The sequence below is a fragment of the Halichoerus grypus genome, chromosome 8 (assembly GCF_964656455.1).
Source record: "Halichoerus grypus chromosome 8, mHalGry1.hap1.1, whole genome shotgun sequence".
Taxonomy (NCBI): Eukaryota; Metazoa; Chordata; class Mammalia; order Carnivora; family Phocidae; genus Halichoerus; species Halichoerus grypus.
This window is the reverse complement of record NC_135719.1, coordinates 226,680-247,515: the sequence shown is the minus strand read 5'-3', so window position 1 is coordinate 247,515 and position 20,836 is coordinate 226,680. Positions and strand designations below refer to the sequence as shown.

General features: G+C 48.6%; 1 protein-coding gene and 1 long non-coding RNA gene across 6 annotated transcripts in view; both read left to right on the top strand.

Moving 5' to 3' along the window:
• The first annotated feature begins 3,582 nt into the window (after positions 1 to 3,582).
• LOC118519901 (uncharacterized) lies at positions 3,583 to 8,151 on the top strand. The gene is made up of 2 exons (XR_004909389.2): positions 3,583 to 4,220; positions 5,151 to 8,151. It is a non-coding gene; the product is annotated as an uncharacterized LOC118519901 (long non-coding RNA).
• A 4,631-nt stretch (positions 8,152 to 12,782) lies between these two features.
• Positions 12,783 to 20,836, top strand: part of CHRNA5 (cholinergic receptor nicotinic alpha 5 subunit) — a 54,329-nt gene continuing 46,275 nt past the window's right edge. For 4 of the 5 annotated variants that reach the window (XM_078078777.1, XM_078078776.1, XM_078078778.1 and 1 more), the window contains exon 1: positions 12,783 to 13,086. In XM_078078777.1, the coding sequence (XP_077934903.1) occupies positions 12,987 to 13,086 (100 nt within the window). In that variant the 5' untranslated portion in view covers positions 12,783 to 12,986. The remainder of the gene's footprint in view (positions 13,087 to 20,836) is intronic. The other variant, XM_078078782.1, reaches the window with a different exon arrangement.

The window sequence follows — 20,836 nt, the reverse complement described above, 5'->3', positions numbered from 1 at the left end:
ACGGAGAAGTGAGCTGCCTGTCCCCAGAATGGAGTCTGAGCCTTGGCCCCCCCAGTCTCTCACAAGGACTGTCAGCCAGCCTGGTGCAGGGTCCTCCCTTCAGGCCGTCCTCAACACAGCAGCCGGAGGGTGCTCTCCCAGCGTAGGCTGGCCGGCCACCCTTCCTGCCCAGGGAAAGCCAAGTCCTTTACTCTGGTTTACAGGGGCCCCCACTGCTACCTTCTCTTCCACCAGGTGCTCATCCGAATGAGCCTTCTCGTTCCTTGAAATACCAGGCCTCTTCCACCCCAGGGCCTTTGTATGTGCCAGTCCCTCTACCTTGAGAATGCTCATCCCTGGGAGTGTCTGCACTGCACAGGTCCCAGTGTCACCTTGTGTGGGCCACTGCCCCAGGCACGCACCCTCCCTAACCCTGTGGGGTGTTTCTCCAAGCCCCCCCCTCACCGCCTGGTACATCTGCCTACTGTCCCAGCATCAAGAACAGAAACGGGCACGTATTAGGCTTCTGATACTGAGGAATGAGTGAGTGGTTGTCCTTGATATGCTGGAATGAAATCCTGAAATACACCCCCTTCCCATCCAGGGAGTAGAACTGGTGGGTTTGCTGTATTCTGACCACCCCTTGAGCACTTTCCTAAAGTCACGACAACTGTAGAGGCTGGGGGATGAGAGCCTAGTGCATTTTCCCACCACATCTGGAGCAAGTATTCAGGACTTCATCCTAATGATGGAAAAATCTCAACATATTCACCTTTTTAAAAAAAGATTTTGGGGCGCCTGGGTGGCTCAGTTGGTTAGGCGACTGCCTTCAGCTCGGGTCATGATCCCAGGGTCCTGGGATCGAGCCCCGCATCGGGCTCCCTGCTCGGCGGGACGCCTGCTTCTCCCTCTCCCACTCCCCCTGCTTGTGTTCCCTCTGTCGCTGTCTCTCTCTCTGTCAAATAAATAAATAAAATCTTTTAAAAAATAAAAAATAAAAAAAGATTTTATTTGACAAAGCGAGCACAAGCGGGGGAGAGGGGCAGAGAGAGAAGCAGACTCCCCGCTGAGCAGGGAGCCTGATGCGGGACTGGGACCCTGGGATCATGACCTGAGCTGAAGGCAGACCCTCAACCGACTGAGCCACCCAAGTGCCCCTAAGATTTTTTTACTATTTTAGGTCCTCTCTACAACCAATGTGGGGTTTGAACTCACAACCCGGAGAGAAGAGTCACATGCCCCACTGACTCAGCCAGCCAGGTGCCGCTGACCCTTTTGTTGAAATAATGTCATGCTGGGGGAAAAGTAAAAACTGGGGGGGGGGGGGGCTGCCCTAACTGGTTTCTTCCTTGCTCCAAGGCTGTGTCTAGCCTAGATTCTCCCCAGCCCCTTGCTCCCTCTGCCCTGTGGCGCATTTGTAGCTCTGGGTTGCAGGCTGTTGCCTGGTGCGTCCTGGAGGAGCTCAGCAATCCTCATCTGAACGTGGGCTCTTCCCAGCGGGGGCTCGGCTGGGGCAGGAGCACCTTGATGGGCAGAAGGAGGAAAGCAAAGAGCTAAAAGGTTGAAATCTTGCGTCGATTTCATTTGGGCGAGTTACAAATCATGTTTTAAAAATGACTCGTGGGGAAAAAAAATCAGGTGTTCCTGTGTATGATTTTACTTCTGGAGTTTCTCTCAATCAGAAAATAAGCAAGACTTGAATTTCTAGTCTAGCGCTTTGAAAGTTCCATGAAAGTTATTTGTTAGCAATGCAAAAATATTCCACGTTCTGGGGAAAAAAAGCCAGAAAGTAGATTCATTTCTGTTCCTATTTATCATGTTCCTGGTAATTTTAGGTGATGGCAATTTGTGGCTGAGCAAGACATGTTCTCAGTTATTACTGTGCAGGAAGGGCAGGGCTGTAATCAGCTACTTGCTACTGTGGACACGTGCTGGACCCCCGGTGGCCGCGAGCTGCGGCTCGGGAGCGAAGGCCTGGCAGTGGGACAGCCTCACATATTTATGGAAAGCCCGTAGCTGAGCCCAGCTGGAGCATAGCTTGTCGGGGGAAGACGGTTAAGGACAGGAGATGGGGTTGGAAATGAACGCTGAAGAGACCAGACAGCTTGGCAGACGGTGTGCCCTGTGCTCTGTGCCATGCAGGAGCTGCTGAGATGTTTTATTTTTTATTTCTTTTAGTTATTTATTTGAGAGGGAGCATGGGGGGGCAGAGGGAGAAGCAGACTCCCCACTGAGCGTGGATCCCCACACGGGGCTTGATCCCAGGACCCTGAGATCATGACCGGAGCCAAAATCAAAAGTCGGACGCTCCACCAACTGAGCCCCCCAGGCGCCCCAGATTTTGAGTGAATGAGGGAAAGGAGTACGCCCTAACTCGAGTCCGGGAGCTGGGTTGCTGGGAGGAGGCAAGGTGGGGAGACCAGCTGGGAGGCTCCAGAAATGGAAGGTTGAGGGTCTCAGTGGTAAAGGGAACGGAGGAGGGCAGCTCCCCAGAGTGAGGGGTGAGAGGAGCAGGAAAGCTGGACCAGGGCGTCTCACTCAGAGGGGAGTTAAAAAGCCATTACGAACATGACGAGCAGGGCCTGGGCGGCTCAGTCAGCGAAGCGTCTGACTCTTGGTTTCGGCTCAGGTCATGATCTCACGGTTGTGGGATCGAGCCCCGCGTCGGGCTCCGCGCTCAGGGCAGAGTCTGCTTCAGATTCTGTCTGCCTCCCCGCTCATGCATGCACTCTCTCAAATAAATAACACTCTTGAAAAAAACATGATGAGCTACTCCTAAAATTTTCTAACATCTTTTTTGTTGTTTTGGCCTGGTAGGGAAGAACTTGATAACAGTGCACATCACCCAGTGAAGTAATCCATGTCACATGCTTTTTTCCCCCTTTTTCTTCCAGCTATTCTTCTTTCGTATTCTTTTGTGCTCTGTCTGCCCATGTCCTTGCCCAGAGTCCTGTCACGGCACTTAGAAAAGTCACTTACGGGCTCCTGGTCATCTGCGTCCCAGTGTCTTCTCCTTTTAGCATTTGCATTTTTGTTTTTAATGCTGATAATTGAAGGTTTTTTGTGTTTTTGTAGGCAAAGTTATGAGTCATTTACGTTTTTTGTTGTTAGTATAATACATATAAAGATATCCCTCATGCCAAAGTATATAAACATTCTATACAAAAACACTAATTTGAAAAGATATATGCACCCCAGTGTTTATTGCAACATTTTCAACAATAGCCAAACTAAGGAAGGAGCCCAATAAAGAAGATGTGACACACACACACACACACACACACACACACACACAATATGGAATATGACGCAGCCCAGCCATCAAAAAGAATGAATACTTACCGTTTGCAATGACGTGGATGGAACTAGAGAGTATGATGCTAAGTGAAATAAGTCAGTCAGAGAAAGACAAATACCATATGACTTCACTCATATGTGGAATTTAAGAAGCAAAATAAACAAAAAAGAGAAACCAAGAAACAGACTCTTAACTACAGAGGACACATTGCTGGTCACCAGAGGGGAGGAGGTGGGGGGGCGGGGGAGACAGGTGATGGGGTTGCAGGAGGACACCTGTCATGATGAGCAGCGGGTGACGTATGGAAGTGTCAGGTCACTAGATTGTGCACCTGAAGCTAATATCACACTGTATGTTAACTATACTGGAATTACAATTTTTAGAAAGTATATAGACATTCTTCTAGTAAATTTGTGGTTTTATCATGCATAATTTAAAAAATATAGTTGGTAAACATATAAAAAATATAATTGGTATCTATTTTTAAAAGTCAGGATTTCAATTAATCATGCAACCTTAATTCGGTCGTTCAGACTAATGTTCTTGAATGAATCCGGAATTAGATAAAATGAAATAGTTACTTACCTTTCTTTCGTCACGGCTTTATTGAGACCTAATTATTATATACCTCGCAGTTGAACCCGTCGAAAGCACACACTCGGTGGCTTTAGTGAGTTTTCACAGCTGGGCAGCCGACACCACGGTTTAGAACGCTCCCACTTTCCCAAACAGAAGCCGCGTCCCACTTGGCCGTCGCCCCAGCGCCCCCGGCCCCGGGCACCCGCCGGTCTGCTCCCGGCCCGCGCAGGTTTGCCTGTCATGGATGTGTCGTGGCGTGCGGTCCACAAGCCACCACGCGGTCGCCCGTGAGCGGCGTCTCCCCGAGCGTCATGTCGTCAAGGTGCCTCGCGGCCCAGCGCGTGCGGCAGGTCACAGCTACGGGGTAAGAGAAACAACGGCCGGAATCTATTGTTTTTATTGCTGAAGAATACCCCGTTGTGTGCTCGCACTGCGTGGTGGATGTGAGGGTGGTTCCGTTTGGGGGCTCTCGCGAGTGGCACCGTCACGAGTCCTCATGCACAGCCTTCGTCCTCTGGGGCGAGTCCCCAAGTGGGGTTGCTGGGTCATATCTTGGTTTATTTTTAATCCGTCTTCGTGCTAGACATTCCTATTAGCGATTCAGATTTTAAAAGGAGTCTACTTTCCCCTATTTTCTCCTAAAAGAGCCCAGTATAAGTGGAAACTGGATTGAGTCCTGAGTGAGTGTATATGAATTTGTTAGTTACCATTGAAGTAGGCCTCACGGTTGGAGAGGACCTTTGATTCCTTTCATGTTGGCAGGAAGAATCTCTTCTCTAAGGGCCTTTATCCCGAACACTAGGACAGGACGAGTCTTTGATTCTATACCTAAGGGCCTTATATAATAACATTCTCTGAAAAATTCCAAATCGTACAGGATGGGAGAATCCAGGATAAATTTTCTCCTGGGTCCTGAACAATCCAGTAACTTACTTTTTTCTGATGATAAAGCAGTATGTGCTCACTTTGGGAAATACACAAGAGATGAAATAAAAATCACCCATACAAGCTTGCCCGGCCACTGTGCCCTTCTGTCAGTGGCCCGGATGCTGAATAAGTCTGCTGGTAGACTTTGGCAAATTACAGGCCATTTGTTTAAACATAGTTTCAAAGGAGAAATTAAAATATGTATTTTTCCTTCTCGTTGCTTCCCGAAAGTATTTTGAAGCCTTAGAAAACCCTTTCTCAAATAGCAGAGCAGAAAGTATCATCTGTGGGGCAAACTGTGTGTGTCAGGGACTTCATGTTTGCTGACCCTCACAGTCACCTTCTAAAACGTTTGTTATAATGACAGCACTCACTTGCCGAGGGCCTAGGATGTGCTTGGTGATTCAGAGGCATCTTTCCGTTATGTGGGTTGAGAAAACCAAAGCTCAGAGAAGGTGAGTGATGTGTGCCAGTCACCCGGGTGCCTCTGCTCCCGTGTGGGCTGTCCTGCCTTCCACGAGGCCTCCCGCACCTGTCCCCCTGCATGCATGGCTTCCCATCGGGGAATTTCACACATTTATAGGGACAATAATGAAGCTTGAGCTTGAGCACCCCTCACTGGCACGGCCCCACCCAAGGGCCCCGGAAGGACTCTAACGACGTGTTCTTATGTTCCTGTGCTTAGGGTTTGCGAGAGGGAGATGTTTTAGCTGCAGCTGGTAAGTCCTGCTGTCTTCCCACACCCACTTCCCCTCCATTTGGAGGTCTTTGGAGGGGTCGCGGCTGTGATGTGGGCCGTGGGCCGTGAGGTGATTGTTGATCATCCCAGTGTAGGAATGGCTTCCTGGGCATTTCCTTCCAAACACTATTCCAGCTAACCCAGCGTCAGGCCAGGGAGGTGTGGGAACGGAAGCCGCGTGGTGCCCGTCGTTGGAAGACAAACAAAGCTCGACATGGATGGAGTCAGAATCCAGCCTTCAGACGTGCAGAATTATAAGCTGAAGGTTCAGCTCTCAAGGCCAAAAAGGTGGGAGAAAAAGTACTACACACATGTGTCAGTTTATCAAACCATGGTTTTCTAGATACTGCAATATTTGTCCACTTTTAAAAAATGAGTAGTTTGTTGAGTCTTATTAAGTTATGAGGACCCCCACCCAAATAATATAAGAATCTTCACTACAAACCTGTCGCTGATGTCCACTGTCCTGAGAAGGAAGTCCGTGCTCTCCAACCAGGCCTCACCCCACTCCCTGCATCTTGATGACTCTTCTCTGTCCTTCCTCACAAAGCTCTCTTCTACCTCAGAGCTGCACCCGAGCTGCCTCCTTTATCTGGAATGCCCCCCCCCCCCCCGCCGCCCCCGCTGTGACTGGTGCTTTCTCTGTCTCCTAGCTCAGGCCACCGCCCCAGGAAGGCATTTTCTGACCCCCTCCCCATCACTTTCTATTTATTTCTTCAAGAATTCTTAGCAAATTCTGAAACTATCTTGTTTATTCTCTGCTTTCCTCCCCTAGGCATTAAGTTCTGTCTTGTTTGCTGCATCATCCCAGGAACTGGGCATATGGTTGATTCTCAAATAGCTGTTGAATGAATAGCTGGGAAGTGACAGCAAGATTCCAAACTCATGTTTATTTGACATCAAAGACCAAAGGCTGTGTACTTCCCAATAGGCTGCCATTGTTTCCCAGTCTGTTATCCCACAGAGCACTGGGGAGATCAGACGTGCATCAGAAGTACGACAGGCAAGTTCAACTCTGCTTCCCTGATGACAAGAAGATCATATGCAATCAAGGATCAAAATGTCCTTTGGCATGCAGATGGCCTCAAGTATTCCTTAGTGTGCAAGAAATTGAAAACACCTGAAATTAATCAGGCACGTTCTAGAAGAGCAAGGGAAGATTGCAACTCAGGTGAGACAGCTGTGGAACTGGACGTTACCAAACGATTTCCAATTGTCAGAGACTTGGCTCAGGTGGCGTGGAATTAGGTTAAAGATAATCAATTCTCTGGGACAATCAATGTCGTATATTACTCTAATCCTCAGAGGGAGCTCTTTGTGTTGCTGAAAGATGCTCATCTGGTCTTGCTTCTTAGCCATAAAAAAACTTGACATCAATTAGTATTGCACAGGAACTGAAGCTGGATGAGAACCCTTGCTAAATAAATTAGAGTGGATAATTAGAGCAGATTCCCAAACGTACAAGAGAAACAGCTCCAGTTTTGTCTCATCTTATCCTCCCTTCCATAAAAGCATTATGTGGCAGTGTACAAATTACAAATGGAAATCTACTTAATTTTGAATTTTTTGTGTGCTTTTTTTGAGTTTCAGAATTTCATAATATCCCTTGATTGGAGTGGGAGTAATCTGGGAACAATTAAATTGGCAATCATTAAATTAAATTCTAAAATGGCAGTCCTCCTGCTGGGTGTGCAGCCACAAATTTCTGGAGCATCTGTGGTCCATACCCGCCATATAATTTATCCTTTGAACTTACTTTTGATGTATGTAGCAGTGTCTGAATATCTCTCAGTTCCAGAATAGAAAGTGAGTGACGTCCGTTTGTGTGTTTGGTAAGAACACTTAAATTCTACCTTTTGCACAGAATCGAACACTTACAATTGTGTCTTGCAGACATTAAAACAGGGGCATAAATGTCTTTTATAAATTATACTAGTGAGCCATCTATGAACAACAGGTCACTTAATGCAATAAATATTTATGTATCATAGGTTGTGTTTACTTAGTGCAAATGTTGAGCTTTTGCATATTAAGTAATTGCAAATCTGGCGAAGAAATTTACAGAAATCCATATTTGTTTTTTTTTTACTGTCCTTCCTCACCATAGAAATTTCTATGCGTTAGCAGCTTTATTGAGATAGCATCAACATATACATCTAATAACTGTGCACATTGTGACACGATCACCACAATCAAGCTAATTAACATATCTAGGACCTCTACATAACTACCTGTGTGTGTGTTGAGATTTAATTAAGATCTATCCTTTTGTATTGTTTCTGTTTGTTTTAAAGGAAAAATTCTTTCATGATGTGATGTCCCAGGTGTAAAAGCTTTGGACATTTCGGGGGGCATGGGTAACTGCACTGCACTTTTAGGTGGGAAACTATATCTTTATTTGTAACAAGTGCTGATATTTGTCACATTATAATTTACTCTGTTTTGTAGTGAATTGCCATTTCCTTGTTCACTTGTGTTTTTCTCTTGGTCATTGGGTCTATGACGTTGTGATATAGATACGCTATTACTGAGACAGCTCAGTTATATATATGCTTTATATTTTCGTGATATGTGATTTTTATGCACTACTACTTAACTATTACAATCCAATAAAAATATGGCCAATTAATTTTCTTTTTTGAAGCTCTGTACATTAAAATATGTCTGCCCTTTTATATTTTGATTAGGCATTGAAACAGCCCCTGAAAAAGACCTTTTCTTCTTATATCATTTCTTTTGAAGGACTGAATTTTAATACCCTATCAATACTTGCTTTTTTTGCTTTGATCTGTGAAAACGCATTTAATTTCAGCAGTAAAATTGACAGCATCCATTTTTATCTTTAATTAACTTTTCAGTTTGGCTTTCATCTTAAAGGCTCACAGCAGAATTTATCACCAAACTACAATGGAAATGCTGAATGGGAGATTCGAGAATCTGCCTGGCTCTGCATTTAGCCCAGTTGACCCCATTATAAGAAAGGAAGTGAACAAGGTCGGTATGCGAGACCACGCATTTGGTCACTCCACTCCCAGACCACCATGCTTATCTGACTCCAGACCCCTCCCCCCACCGCTGTGCTCGCTTTTCGCTGCAAAGCACCAGCTGCCCTTTGCTTAAGGGTTCTGTAAGTGAGCACATCAGAGAGCAATTGCCCCACCCAGGATGATGCCTGCCACCGCCGACGCAACGGGCCTGCGGCGGAGCCTCTATGGGCTTCCTCTTCTGCCTCCAGGTTTTAAGGCACCACTTAAAAAGTAAAATAGGACGAAATCAGAGAGGGAGACAAACCACAAGAGAGGGTTGCTGGGGGGTAAGGGGGGTGGGGGGATGGGGTAACGGGGGATGGGCATGAAGGAGGGCACGTGATGTGATGAGCACTGGGTGTTACACGCAACTGATGAATCACTGACCTCTACCTCTGAAACCAATAATACACTATACGTTAATTAATTGAATTTAAATTAAAAAAGATTAAGGGTGGGGCCCAAAGAGAGCTTTTGCTCCGAATGGTTGTCTCTGAAGCCAGGCCGCCTGGGTTTGAGTCCCTGCTCACCATTTTCAGCTCACTGGCTCTGAGATCTGGGGCAAACTACCCAACATTCATTTATTCATGCAGTAAACATTCTGAGCATCGACTGGTGCCCCATACGCTGGGCGCACCCCCGTGAATAACGCAGACACAGCTTCTGCCCTTCGGGAGCGAGTGTTCCACGGGAGGAATCACATACGGAAGGGTGTGTAATAACAAACCGCGACATGTGCTAAGAGGAGGGGACAGTGCAGAGCGTCACGGGCAGAGGGAGAGGAGGACCCAACGTATATGGCCGGTTTGTGTCTGAGGAGGTGACGGGAATCAGGCAGAGCAGGGAAGGTGGGGTAGGGAGAGAAAGGGCAGGCAGGGGAGCAGTTTTGGGAAGGCCCGTGGACAGGACTGCAGCTGGGACAGCCGGAAGGCAGGTCACGGGGGAGGGGTGGCGTGGTGCCCGTGAGGGCAGCAGGGCTACTCTGAGGACCCTGGCACGGACTTGGGCTTTGGTTCCTGTGTTCGCACACTCAGGCTGCCTTCTGCAGAATGTGCTGGGGCGTGCAGGGCAGCAGCCTACGTTGGAGATGAGCATGGCCGTGCCTACAGCAGTAGGAGGGAGGGGTAGGTACAGGTTCAAGGTGTCGTCAAGGTGACTGCCCTGGGAGGGGCGTTGGATGTGGCGAGCGAGGGTGGGGAACCGGGCGTGTGGTGTTTAGCTTGAGGACGTCGTTGGATGGTGGTGCCACTGACCGAGATAGGAAGAGCAGAGGACACGATGGTTTGGGACTTACGAAGCGCCAGGTCCAAGTGACGATGTCGTCACTTACCCAGGGGGACACACTGGGGCTCCGAGGTGAGATCAGCACCCGCGTGTGCATCTGCTCATTGCCAGTATGTGGGAGACACCTCACTGCATACAATCAGAGTGTGGAGTCTGAGCAGGTGGGATTCCCAGCGTCAGTCTGGGCAGAAGAGAGCGGAGGACGGGCAGCTCGAGGGGAACACAAACCCTGCCCCTGTCGAGAGCGAGTGGGCTTGAGATCGAATGGGCTCGTGTATTTAAAGAGCGCATAGATCATGGCAGCCCCCCACTCGTCAGCAAGGTTAATATGGCAATTATTAAATGCCACTTTCCACGGCAAGGCGCTGACTGGCTGGTGGGTATTGTAAAGATGAATCGACCTAGATTCTAGGCCTAGGAGCTCATTATCTAGTAGGGGACATAAGATTTAGAGAGAAAAAGATGGAAAGTAGGAAGTGCAAGAGACAAGTGTTCTGGGTCTTGAGAAAGGGAGGTGGCTAAGGCTGGGGGCGGGGGGGGGGGGCCAGGCTGCGCTTCGTGGTGTGAGCAGCATTTGAGGGGGCGGGTCTTCAAGAAAGGGTGGATGTGGATATTCACAGAAGGGGAGGAGGAGGATGACCAAAGGCAGGGACGTGGGATGAGAACCCCACACAGATCAGAGGGCGATGTGTCCGGGATGCAGGTGCATGATGCAGCCTGTAGGGCAGCCGCTTGGGTCAAAGCTCAGAACGTTGGAAGTCTGATGCTGCGTTAGGGGACTTGGTCGGTGAGGGTGCAGTGTTCATGCCCTGTGTCAGCCGTGTCTCCTAGCACCGTGACAATGCCTGTTATTAGAGTCAGGTGCAGCTACCGCATCCGGCAACGGAGGGTAACGGGCGTATCCTTCCAGAACAATCCATCCAAGATGCTCACTTTATGTTCCATAATGATTTGCTTGGATTTTAATGTGCCCAGCAAATTTCTCACTTCGCCTTTCACTTACAAACAGTCACAGCAACGAGTCGCCTTTTCCGCAGACTGTAAATCACCATTGTTCTTGTGGTTATTGACAGGACACCCTGGTAAGGTCCAGGAGTTGCAATTATGCTTGCAGGCAGAGCTAACAACCGCTGAATCCTGGTTTTCCCACCGAAGGTCCTGTGCCCTCCAGCCGTTATTCAGCCGCTGTTTCAAGTCCCCTAGCTGTAAAAGTGGAGTAGCGCTTGACTTCCTCAGATACTGTGTGGGTGAGTTGCGTTAAGTGTCCAAATGCCCCATATACCGTGCAGAGCAAACGAAGTCTGCAGCGAAGGGCCCACAAGCACTTTCCGGCCAGTGCAGAAGGGTCATTGATGACTCACCTGACCCTTTCTGTGGCCCCGCTAAGTTCAGCTCAAGCAGAGCAGCATCATTGGATTTTGTCTCCATGTTCCCCGTTGTACTTAGACCTAGGGGAAAAGTCTTACCTAAATTTTACCATTTATATTCTTTACAACCAGGTTTCTTAAGACTTACTGAGTCTGGAGCTTGGTGTGAAATTCCTGCTCAAAGGAGCCTTAGAGGCGTCAACTCCATAAGGCTTTCTGTGAAGAATCAGTGAAACGCTCTGCCACTTAAGTTTAAAGTTAATTCGCCTGAATCTCTTCAGCCAGATGAAGCTTTCTAATCAATTATGAACAGAGAGGATGAACGGTAGGGTCAGGAGGGATTGGAGATGGCACTCTAGCAGTCTGCTCCCAAAACTGGGGTGGGGGGGGAGGGGAGTGGCTGTGTTTCTGTGTTTCTCACAGATGCTCAGGGCTGGGCACACGTGGTGGGGGGCACTGCTTATAGATGCTCATGGCTGGGCACACGGAAGGGGGCACATTGCTTACAGATGCTCACGGCTGGGCACACGGGGGGGCACATTGCTTACAGATGCTCACAGCTGGGCACACAGGGGGTATGGAGGGCACTGCTTACAGTCGCTCAAGGATGGACACACGGTGGGGGGGGACCACTGCTTACAAACGCTTACTGCTGGACAGCGGGGGGGGGGCACTGCTTATGGACGCTCAGGGCTGGGCACAGGGCGAGGGGGAACATTGGTTACAGATGCTCACGGTTGTGCACGTGGGGGGGGGCGGACATTGGTTACAGATGCTCATGGCTGGGCACACGGGGGGGCATTGGTTACAGATGCTCACGGCTGGGCACACGGGGGGTATGGAGGGCACTGCTTACAGTCGCTCAAGGATGGACACACGGTGGGGGGGACCACTGCTTACAGATGCTTACTGCTGGGCACATGGGGCGGGGGGACACTGCTTACAAACGCTTACTGCTGGACAGCCCGGGGGTGGTGGCACTGCTTACGGACGCTCACGGCTGGACACACGGGGCGGGGGGTGCACGGCCTGTGCTGAGACAGCTGCGCGTCATTTCCACGGGCGCCTGAAGGAGGGTCCGGACTGGGCCCCCGGGCCCCCGCGCCTGGTTCAGGGACTAGGGCGCTTCAGCTCCGCGCCCCAGTTCCGCGGGCAGTTCTGGTGAGGACGCGAAATAACTTCCTCCTGTCCGCTGGGCGCAGTCTGTCCGTCTGCTTCCCCCAGTGCCGCACACAGTGCAGACGTTAATTAGCAATGGCGATCACAGGTAGCTGGGGGCCTGCGCAGGTCGCCGGAGGCCAGAGGGACTGGCCAGGGGCGTCAGCCCGGGCCTCCCGCTTCCCGGGATTGAGCGCCCGGCTGCAGCCGCGGGAGCTGGGGCCCGGGCCCGGCCAGCTCGGGGGCGGGGCCATCCGGGGGCGGGGCCATGCGCGGAAAAGGCGGAGCTCTGGCTCTAAGCTAGCTTCTAAGCGGGGGGGGGCAAAGGCGGGGCCAAAGGCAGGCCGGGGAAAACGGAGGCGGGGCAACGGGCAGGCGGGCGGGGCCAAGGGCGGGGGCGGGGCCAGGCGCGCGAGCCTCCTCAGACGCCACGAGTCCGCGGGAATCCTGCAGGCGGAGGTGGCCGCGCTGGCCCCGGACTGAGCAGCACGAGCTGAGCAGCCACTCGGCAGCAGCGCCGTCCCCCCTGGCTCCGACCCACCTCCCGGTTTCATCCCTCTGGAGCCCGAGTTCCCTTCCCGCGCGGCCGTCGTGAGGCGGCCGCCTGCGTTCCCGCGCGGGGCCGGGCGATGTCTGCGTGGGGGTCCCGGCCGCTCCGCCTCCTCCTCCTCTTTCAGCTGGTCGCGGGGCGCTGGGGCCCGGCCGGCGCGGGGGGCGGCGCGCCTGGAGGTGAGGCTGGGCGGCCGGAGGGCAGCCCCTGCGTTCGCCCTCAGAGCACCGGGCAGGGGTCGCGGGGCGGCCTGAGTCCGGGAGACGCAGGACGCGGGGCGGGGGTCGCGGGGCGGCCGGAGTCCGGGGGGCGCAGAAGGGTCAGGGGGCGCGGGGCGGGGATCGTGGGGCGGCCGGAGTCCGGGGTCGCAGGACGCGGGGCGGGGGTCGCGGGGCGGCCGGAGTCCGGGGGGCGCAGAAGGGTCAGGGGGCGCGGGGCGGGGATCGCGGGGCAGCCGGAGTCCGGGGTCGCAGGACGCGGGGCGGGGGGCACGGGGCGGCCGGAGTCCGGGGTCGCAGGACGAGGGGCGGGGGGCACGGGGCGGCCGGAGTCCGGGGTCGCAGGACGCGGGGCGGGGGGCACTGGGCGGCTGGAGTCCGGGAGACGCAGGACGCGGGGCGGGGATCGCGGGGCGGCCGGAGTCCGGGGTCGCAGGACGCGCGGGGCGGGGGGCACGGGGCGGCCGGAGTCCGGGGGGCGCAGGACTCCGGGCGGGGATCGCGGGGCGGCGGGGGTCCGGGGATTACGGGGGGACCGGGGGGCGCAGAAGGGTCAGGGGGCGCGGAGCGGGGATCGCGAGGCTGCCGGGGGGTGGGCAGACCGGTCAGGAGACACGGGGAGGCATGGGTCCGGGGGGCGCAGGGAGGCCGGGAGCTGGGGCGCAGACCGGTAAGGGGGCGCGGGGAGCGGGGCAGGGATCGCGGGAAGGCAAGGGGCACGGGGCGGCGGGGGGCCGGGGCTCACGGCGCGGGACGGGGATTGCGGGGCGGCAGGGGTCCGGGATCCTGGAGGCACCGGGCAGCCGGGGTCGCGGGGCAGCTTCGCGCCGGTGCCCCAGCTACGGCTTGCGCGGAAAACCTTGGTGCAGAGGTTAGTTATTACTTATTTTGTCTCCTGGGGGCTTGAGCGAGGTGTCAGTTTGAATGCCCAGATGTGTTCGTTCACATTCCGAGAGGCCACTTGGGGTTTGTCCCATGACCTGCATCCCTGCTGGGTGACACAGCGTACTCGCCGATACAACTTTCTCGGTAACAGAGGCCGTTGTTACCTAGCAGGGCTCTCCTTTCGTGCCTTCGGCTGGGCTTCCCACGTTGTTCCTTTATTCACAGGCAAGCGTGGGGCTTCTTTAGGGTTAATACGAGGGATCCAGACCTGACCTTCTGCCCCTGGCCCCTGGCCCCTGTCTTCCTCCGCCGCCCCCGCCTCGTCCTGGCAGCGTGTGCAAATCTGCGCCGGCAGGTGTTTGTAGATTGCCAGGCCCCTGACTTCCCCGGCTGCTGGGAGACTCGTTTGCATCCTCAGTGCTTCCCTGGCTCCTGAGAGCGGGGCTTTTTTCAGCCTTCGGGATGGTAAGATGTTCTGGACAGGAATAGAAACAAGGAAATGTACTTCTTCAAATTCCAAGTGTTTAGAAGATTTCAGAGTTCGTCCTCTCCATATCTTGAAGAAAAATACCATTTATGGAGTACCTATGATGTGATCTAAGCATAGAAAAGGGAAAAGCTGAAAGCCGAAATTCACATCAATATTTCAGTTTTTATGAGTAAGTTTCTTAAAGAGAGGAGGACACTATTCAGGTATAGGAAGAATCTTTTCTTGTCTTTCCTTCAGCTTTTTAAACAATGATTTCTGATTCTAGGAATTAATAATCTTGAAGACTAGAATTATTTATTGCAGGATGTATTGCTTACGGAGACTGAAGAGAATGTGGAGGTGATTTAAACACTTAACATCCTGTGCTGAGAGAAAGAAAGGGATGTGACGTTTGGAGCCAGACAAGCCTGGGTTCAGATTATGGCTCTGGCGTATCATACTCACGTGAACAAGTTTGTTTTGGTTGGCTCCCTTTGAAATAATGGGGATAATATCGATTACGTCTGAGTCATCTTCAGAGTTAATATGCGTGAAATGCTAGGTGCTGTGCTTGACAGTCCAGAAAGCGCTAGTTTCCTGCACCTTTTGGTGAAAGTGGAACTTTTTTCATCTGTTTTACTATAAAACATTATGGTCAAGCCTTAAATCGTGTCAGTAGCTTCGTGCTCCTGCTCGGTGTCCAGTGTCATATTCAGACGATCAGGGCTGATTCATTCCTCCTTTCTGGCCCAGTCTACTAGCCAAGCCCTCCCTTAAAATAGCACCATGTCCTATTACAGTTATGCTTTCTCTTTGTCCCACGTGAGCTCCTTAACTGGAATTTTTTTTTCAATTTTAATTTCAGTATAGTTCCCATATTCTGTTAGTTTCAGGTGTACAATATTGTGATTTAGGAATTCTGTACATGACTCCGTGCTCACCACGGTAAGTGTGCTCTTCATCCCCATCCCCTGTTCCCCCCATCGCCACCCCCACCTACCCTCTGGTGACCATCAGTGTGTTCTCTGTAGTGAAGAGTAAGAACTGGGATCTTATCCTGTGTATCTTTGCATCTCTAAAACCGGGCTTATTGTAGGGGTCCAGTAAATGTTTGTAGAGGAATGAACGGAGTGGTAATGTCTCTCTGGACATTAGTTTACTCATCTGGAAAGTGAGGAGTCATTAATGGCTCCCCACTCCAGCTCTGAAATTCCCAAGATTCTGTGTGCTCTTAGTAAGTGATCATTTGAAGAACAAAGTGATATTAAATGGATGATGGAATTGCACACTTGCTCCTAAATGTTGATGGCATTTGTGTATAACTGCCTTTGAATGTAGGGTGGCTTACAGTACTATTTGGAGACCTGCCACTAACTTGCTGTTTCCTTGGGCATATAGCTTGACCTTGCTTTATTTCTCCCTCTTTAAAATGAGAGGGTGGTAGTAGATGTTTAGGTCCCTTCAGCCATAATTGCTTTTATATTTACATTTTGTTGGTTTTGTATTTATCTTAGAATTTTATTTTTTAAAAAAAGATCTTATTTAGGGCTCCTGGGTGGCTCAGTCGTTAAGCGTCTGCCTTCGGCTCAGGTCATGATCCCAGGGTCCTGGGATTGAGTCCCGCATCGGGCTCCCTGCTCGGCGGGAAGCCTGCTTCTCCCTCTCCCACTTCCCCTGCTTGTGTTCCTGCTCTCGCTATCAATCTCTGTCAAATAAATAAATAAGATCTTTTTTAAAAAAAGATCTTATTTATTTATTGGAGAGAGAGAGCCCGAGCAGGAGGAGTGGCAGAGGGAGAGAGAGAAGCAGACCGCCCGCTGAGCAGGGAGCCTGATTTGGGACCTGATCCCAGGATTCTGCTTCACTGACTGAGCCACCCAGTCGCCCCAATATTTATCTTAGAATTTTTTTTAAGATTTATTTATTTATTTATTTGAATGAGAGAGAGAGGGAGCACGAGATGGGGGAGGGTCAGAGGGAGAAGCAGACTCCCCACTCAGCAGGGAGCCGGATGTGGGATTCATTCCCGCGACTCCAGGATCATGACCTGAGCCGAAGGCAGTCGCTTAACCAATTGAGCCACCCAGGCACCCCTATCTTAGAATTTTAATAATCACTATTTCTTACGGTTTTCTGTGAGCCAGTCCTCAGGGAAAAAAAAGTCTAGTCTGCCAGCACCCATACTTATATGGGTGATGGAAAATTGCAGAATCTGAAAAGTGGTTCAAGAGGCAGTTTTGTCTGTATTAAAGAATAGTGGGGCACCTGGCTGGCTCAGCTGGAAGAGCGTGTGATTCTTGATCTCGGGGTCATGAGTTCGACCCCACAGTTGGGGTGTAGAGATTATGAAAAATAAATTAAGAACTTAAAAAAGAATAATTAGTACATTAAGATAATACCAGCCTTTTTAACTGACCTGACCATGATTGGGGCAGTGATTAGTCAGTTATATTTCTTCGCTGTGTGACATTTTAAGTGGTTGAAACTTTATTTTTAGTATATATGGTAATAAGTTCTGTCATTAAAAGGGAACTAAAATAGGGGCATCTGGGTGGCTCAGTTGGTTAGGTGTCTGCCTTCGGCTCAGGTCATGATCCCAGGGTCCTGGGATCGAGCCCCGCATCGGGCTCCCTGCTCAGAGGAGAGCCTGCTTCTCCCTCTCTCTCTGCCTGCCACTCTGCCTACTTGTGTTCTCTCTCTCTGTCAAATAAATAAATAAAATCTTAAAAAAAAAAAGGAACTAAAATAATTATTTCATGGAAAATGAGAGTTATGAAAGATTTTTTTTCTTGTCACCTTTAGTTATTTTCAGAAGCTAACAGGAATACACACATAGTGGCTGTCATCTCTCCTTTTGTGATGACATCCAAAAGAGTCTCTAGGTGCCTCAGGTCCTCAGGCAAACCTTTCACATTATTTGAAATTAAACATTAAACACGCTCTCTGAGCTAGATTGTGAGCACCTGGCAGGTAGGGTTCTGTCTGTGTATTTCCTGAGGCACCTGACTTACTAATGTAGCCTAGCAATGGAACTTTGAAAGGTTTTCAGTCATTTGTCAGAATAGGGTTTTTTTTTTTCAACCTATAATCTACAAATTAGATCTAGCAAGTAATTTCTTATAATTAGGATATGAGTTTTTAGCACAGTAATTTCGGTACAGAACATTTTTCTTTTAATAGTATTATTCTTCTCCCATAAGAATTGGAATTATTTTTTTCAGATGTAATTTTAAGTTAATATTAAATAAGTATGTCTTGACAATGTGAGTTGGTAAATATTGGACTAGTTGTTGAAAAAAGTTTATAACTTGTTTGTTTAGAAGTCTGCTCTCCAGAACAGCATAGGTATAGTTTTAAAATGACAGTAGGATAGAAGAGATTATTTTAATGATCCTTTTCTGCTCTTTAACTAAAATTTTAATTTAAATGGTCTGTTTCCATTTTGAGAAAGCATGATATTGTTTCTCCTAACTGTATTTAATTCAGAAAACTTAAGCTGTTTCTTCTTAAGTGGAATTATAAAATAAAGCCTTTAACCAGTAAAAAGAGCAATTAAATATGAATATTTGAATTCTGACAAAAAGGATAGCATGAACTTTTTTTTTGAAGCATGTAATCTGATGTTTTGACAGTCACACAAACAAATATTTGCACCAAAGTGTGTTAGGGGCTTTAATAGAAACATGCCAGGAATAACAGACTCACTGAGGAAAGTGTTGTCAATTCTCTACAAAACATTCCCTCCACCTCTGGGCCTTAGAGGCCTGGTTCTCGCTCAAGGAAACGGGTTCCTCTGTCGTCCTGTCCAGTGCTGCTTACTTGTCCATTGGCAGGGCCTGGAATATGGCCAGGCTAGCTCTCCATTGCCACGTCCACACTGTTACCTTTTTTTCTTCCCCTTTGAAAAGAACATTTTTTTCCCTAGCAGGAGTTTACAGGTTTAATGCAAAAAAAAAAAAAAAAAAAAAAAGAAAGAAAAGAAATTGGGAAGTACACACTCATACACCATTATCTGTAAGTGCCAGCAAGTTGCTGCTAACAATGTGATGTCAGTCCATCCAGATTTTTCTCTGTGCGTGTGTGGTTTCCTCTGCTGTGTGCAAGCTTTCTAGGATAATGTAGTCCAACTTACTTATTTTTGCTTTTGTTGCTTTTGCTTTTGGTGTCAGATTCGGAAAATTATCGCCAAGACCTGTGTCAAGGAGCTTACCACCAATGTTTTCTTCCAGGAGTTTCGTAGTTTCAGATTTTACGTTCAAGTCTTCAAACCATTTTGAGTTAATTTTTGTGCGTGGTGTAAGAAAGTGGTCCGGTTTCATTCTTTTGCATGTGGCTGTCCAGTTCTCCCAACACCATTTATTGAAGAGACTGTCCTTTCCTCCTTGTATATTCTTGGCTCCTTTGTCCTAAGTTAATTGACCATAGAAGCATGGGTTTTATTTCTGAGCTCTTTATTCTGTTTCATTGATCCATGTGTCTGGTTTCATGCTGATATCATACTGGTTTAATTACTACAGATTTGTAATATAGTTTCAAACCAGGGAGCATGATGCCTCCAGCTTTGTTCTTTCTCAAGGTTGCGTTGGCTATTCTGGGTTTTTATGGTTCTGTACAAATTTTAGGATTATTTGTTCTATTTCTTTGAAAAATGCCATTGGAATTTTAATAGAGGTTGTGTTGAATCTGCAGATTATTCGGGGTAGTATGGACATTTTAACAATATTCTTTCAATCCATGAGCATGGAATATCTTTTCATTTATTTCTGTTGTCTTCAATTTCTTTAATGTCTTGTAGTTTTCAATATATGGGTGTTTCATCTCCTTGGTTAAATACATTCCTAGGTATGGGCACCTCGGTGGCTCAGTTGGTTGGGCGACTGCCTTCGGCTCAGGTCATGATCCTGGAGTCCCGGGATCGAGTCCCGCATCGGGCTCCCTGCTCAGCGGGGGGTCTGCTTCTCCCTCTGACCCTCTCCCCGCTCGTGCTCTCTCTCATTCTCTCTCTCTCAAATAAATAAATAAAGTCTTAAAAAAAAAAAATACATTCCTAGGTATTTCTTTTCTTTTGATGCAATTGTAAATGGGACTTTTTTTTTTTTAATTGCTCTTTCTGATAGTTTGCTATTAGTATATAGAAATGAAGCAGATTTTTTTGTGTGTTGATTTTGTATCCTGCAGCTTTACTAAATTTGTTTATTCTAACAGCTTTTTGGTGGAGTCTTTAGGATTTTCTATATATAACATCATGTCATCTGGAAGTAGTTACAATTTTCCTTCTTCTCTACCAATGTGGATACCCTTTATTTCTTATTCTTGCTTCATTTTTCTGGCTAAGACTTCCAGTACTATGTTGAATAAAAGTGCTGAGAGTGGCCATCCTTGTCTTGTTCCTAATGTTAGGAACAAGTTGAGTATGGTGTTAGCTGTGGGCTTTTCATATATGGCCTTTATGATCTGGAGGTAGATTCCTCAGTGTCCACTTTGTTGTAAGTCCTTATCATGAATGGATATTGAAGTTTGTCAAGTGCTTTTCTGCATCTATTGAGATGATGATAAGATTTTTTTAAAGATTTTATTTATTTGAGAAAGAGACAGAGCACGAGCTGGGGCAGGGGAGAGGCAAAAGGAGAGGGGAAGGAGCGTATGATTTTTATCCTTCATTTTGTTAATGTGGTGTATCACATTGACTGGTTTGTGGATTTTATTTGGGTCCTTTCTCTTTTTCTTTTTGATAAGTCTGGCCAGGGGTTTATCAATCTTATTAATTCTTTCAGAGAACCAGCTCCTAGTTTCATTGATCTGTTCTACTGTTCTTTTGGTTTCTATTTCATTGATTTCTGCTCTGATCTTTATTATTTCTCTTCTCCTGCTGGGTTTAGGCTTTATTTGCTGTTCTTTCTCCAGCTCCTTTAGGTGTAGGGTTAGGTTGTGTACTTGAGACCTTTCTTGTTTCTTGAGAAAGGCTTGTATTGCTATATACTTTCCTCTCAGGACCACCTCTGCTGCATGCCAAAGATTTTGAATAGTTGTGTTTTCATTTTCATTTGTTTCCATGAATTTTTAAAATTCTTCTTTAATTTCCTGGTTGACCCATTCATTCTTTAGTAGGATGCTCTTTAGCCTCCATGTATTTGAGTTCTTTCCAACTTTCCTCTTGTGATTGAGTTCTAGTTTCAAAGCATTGTGGTCTGAAAATATGCAGGGAATGATCCCAGTCTTCTGGTACTGGTTGAGACCTGATTTATGACCTAGGATGTGATCTGTTCTGGAGAACGTTCCATGGGCACTAGAGAAGAATGTGTATTCTGTTGCTTTGGGATGGAATGTTCTGAATATATCTGTGAAGTCCATCTGGTC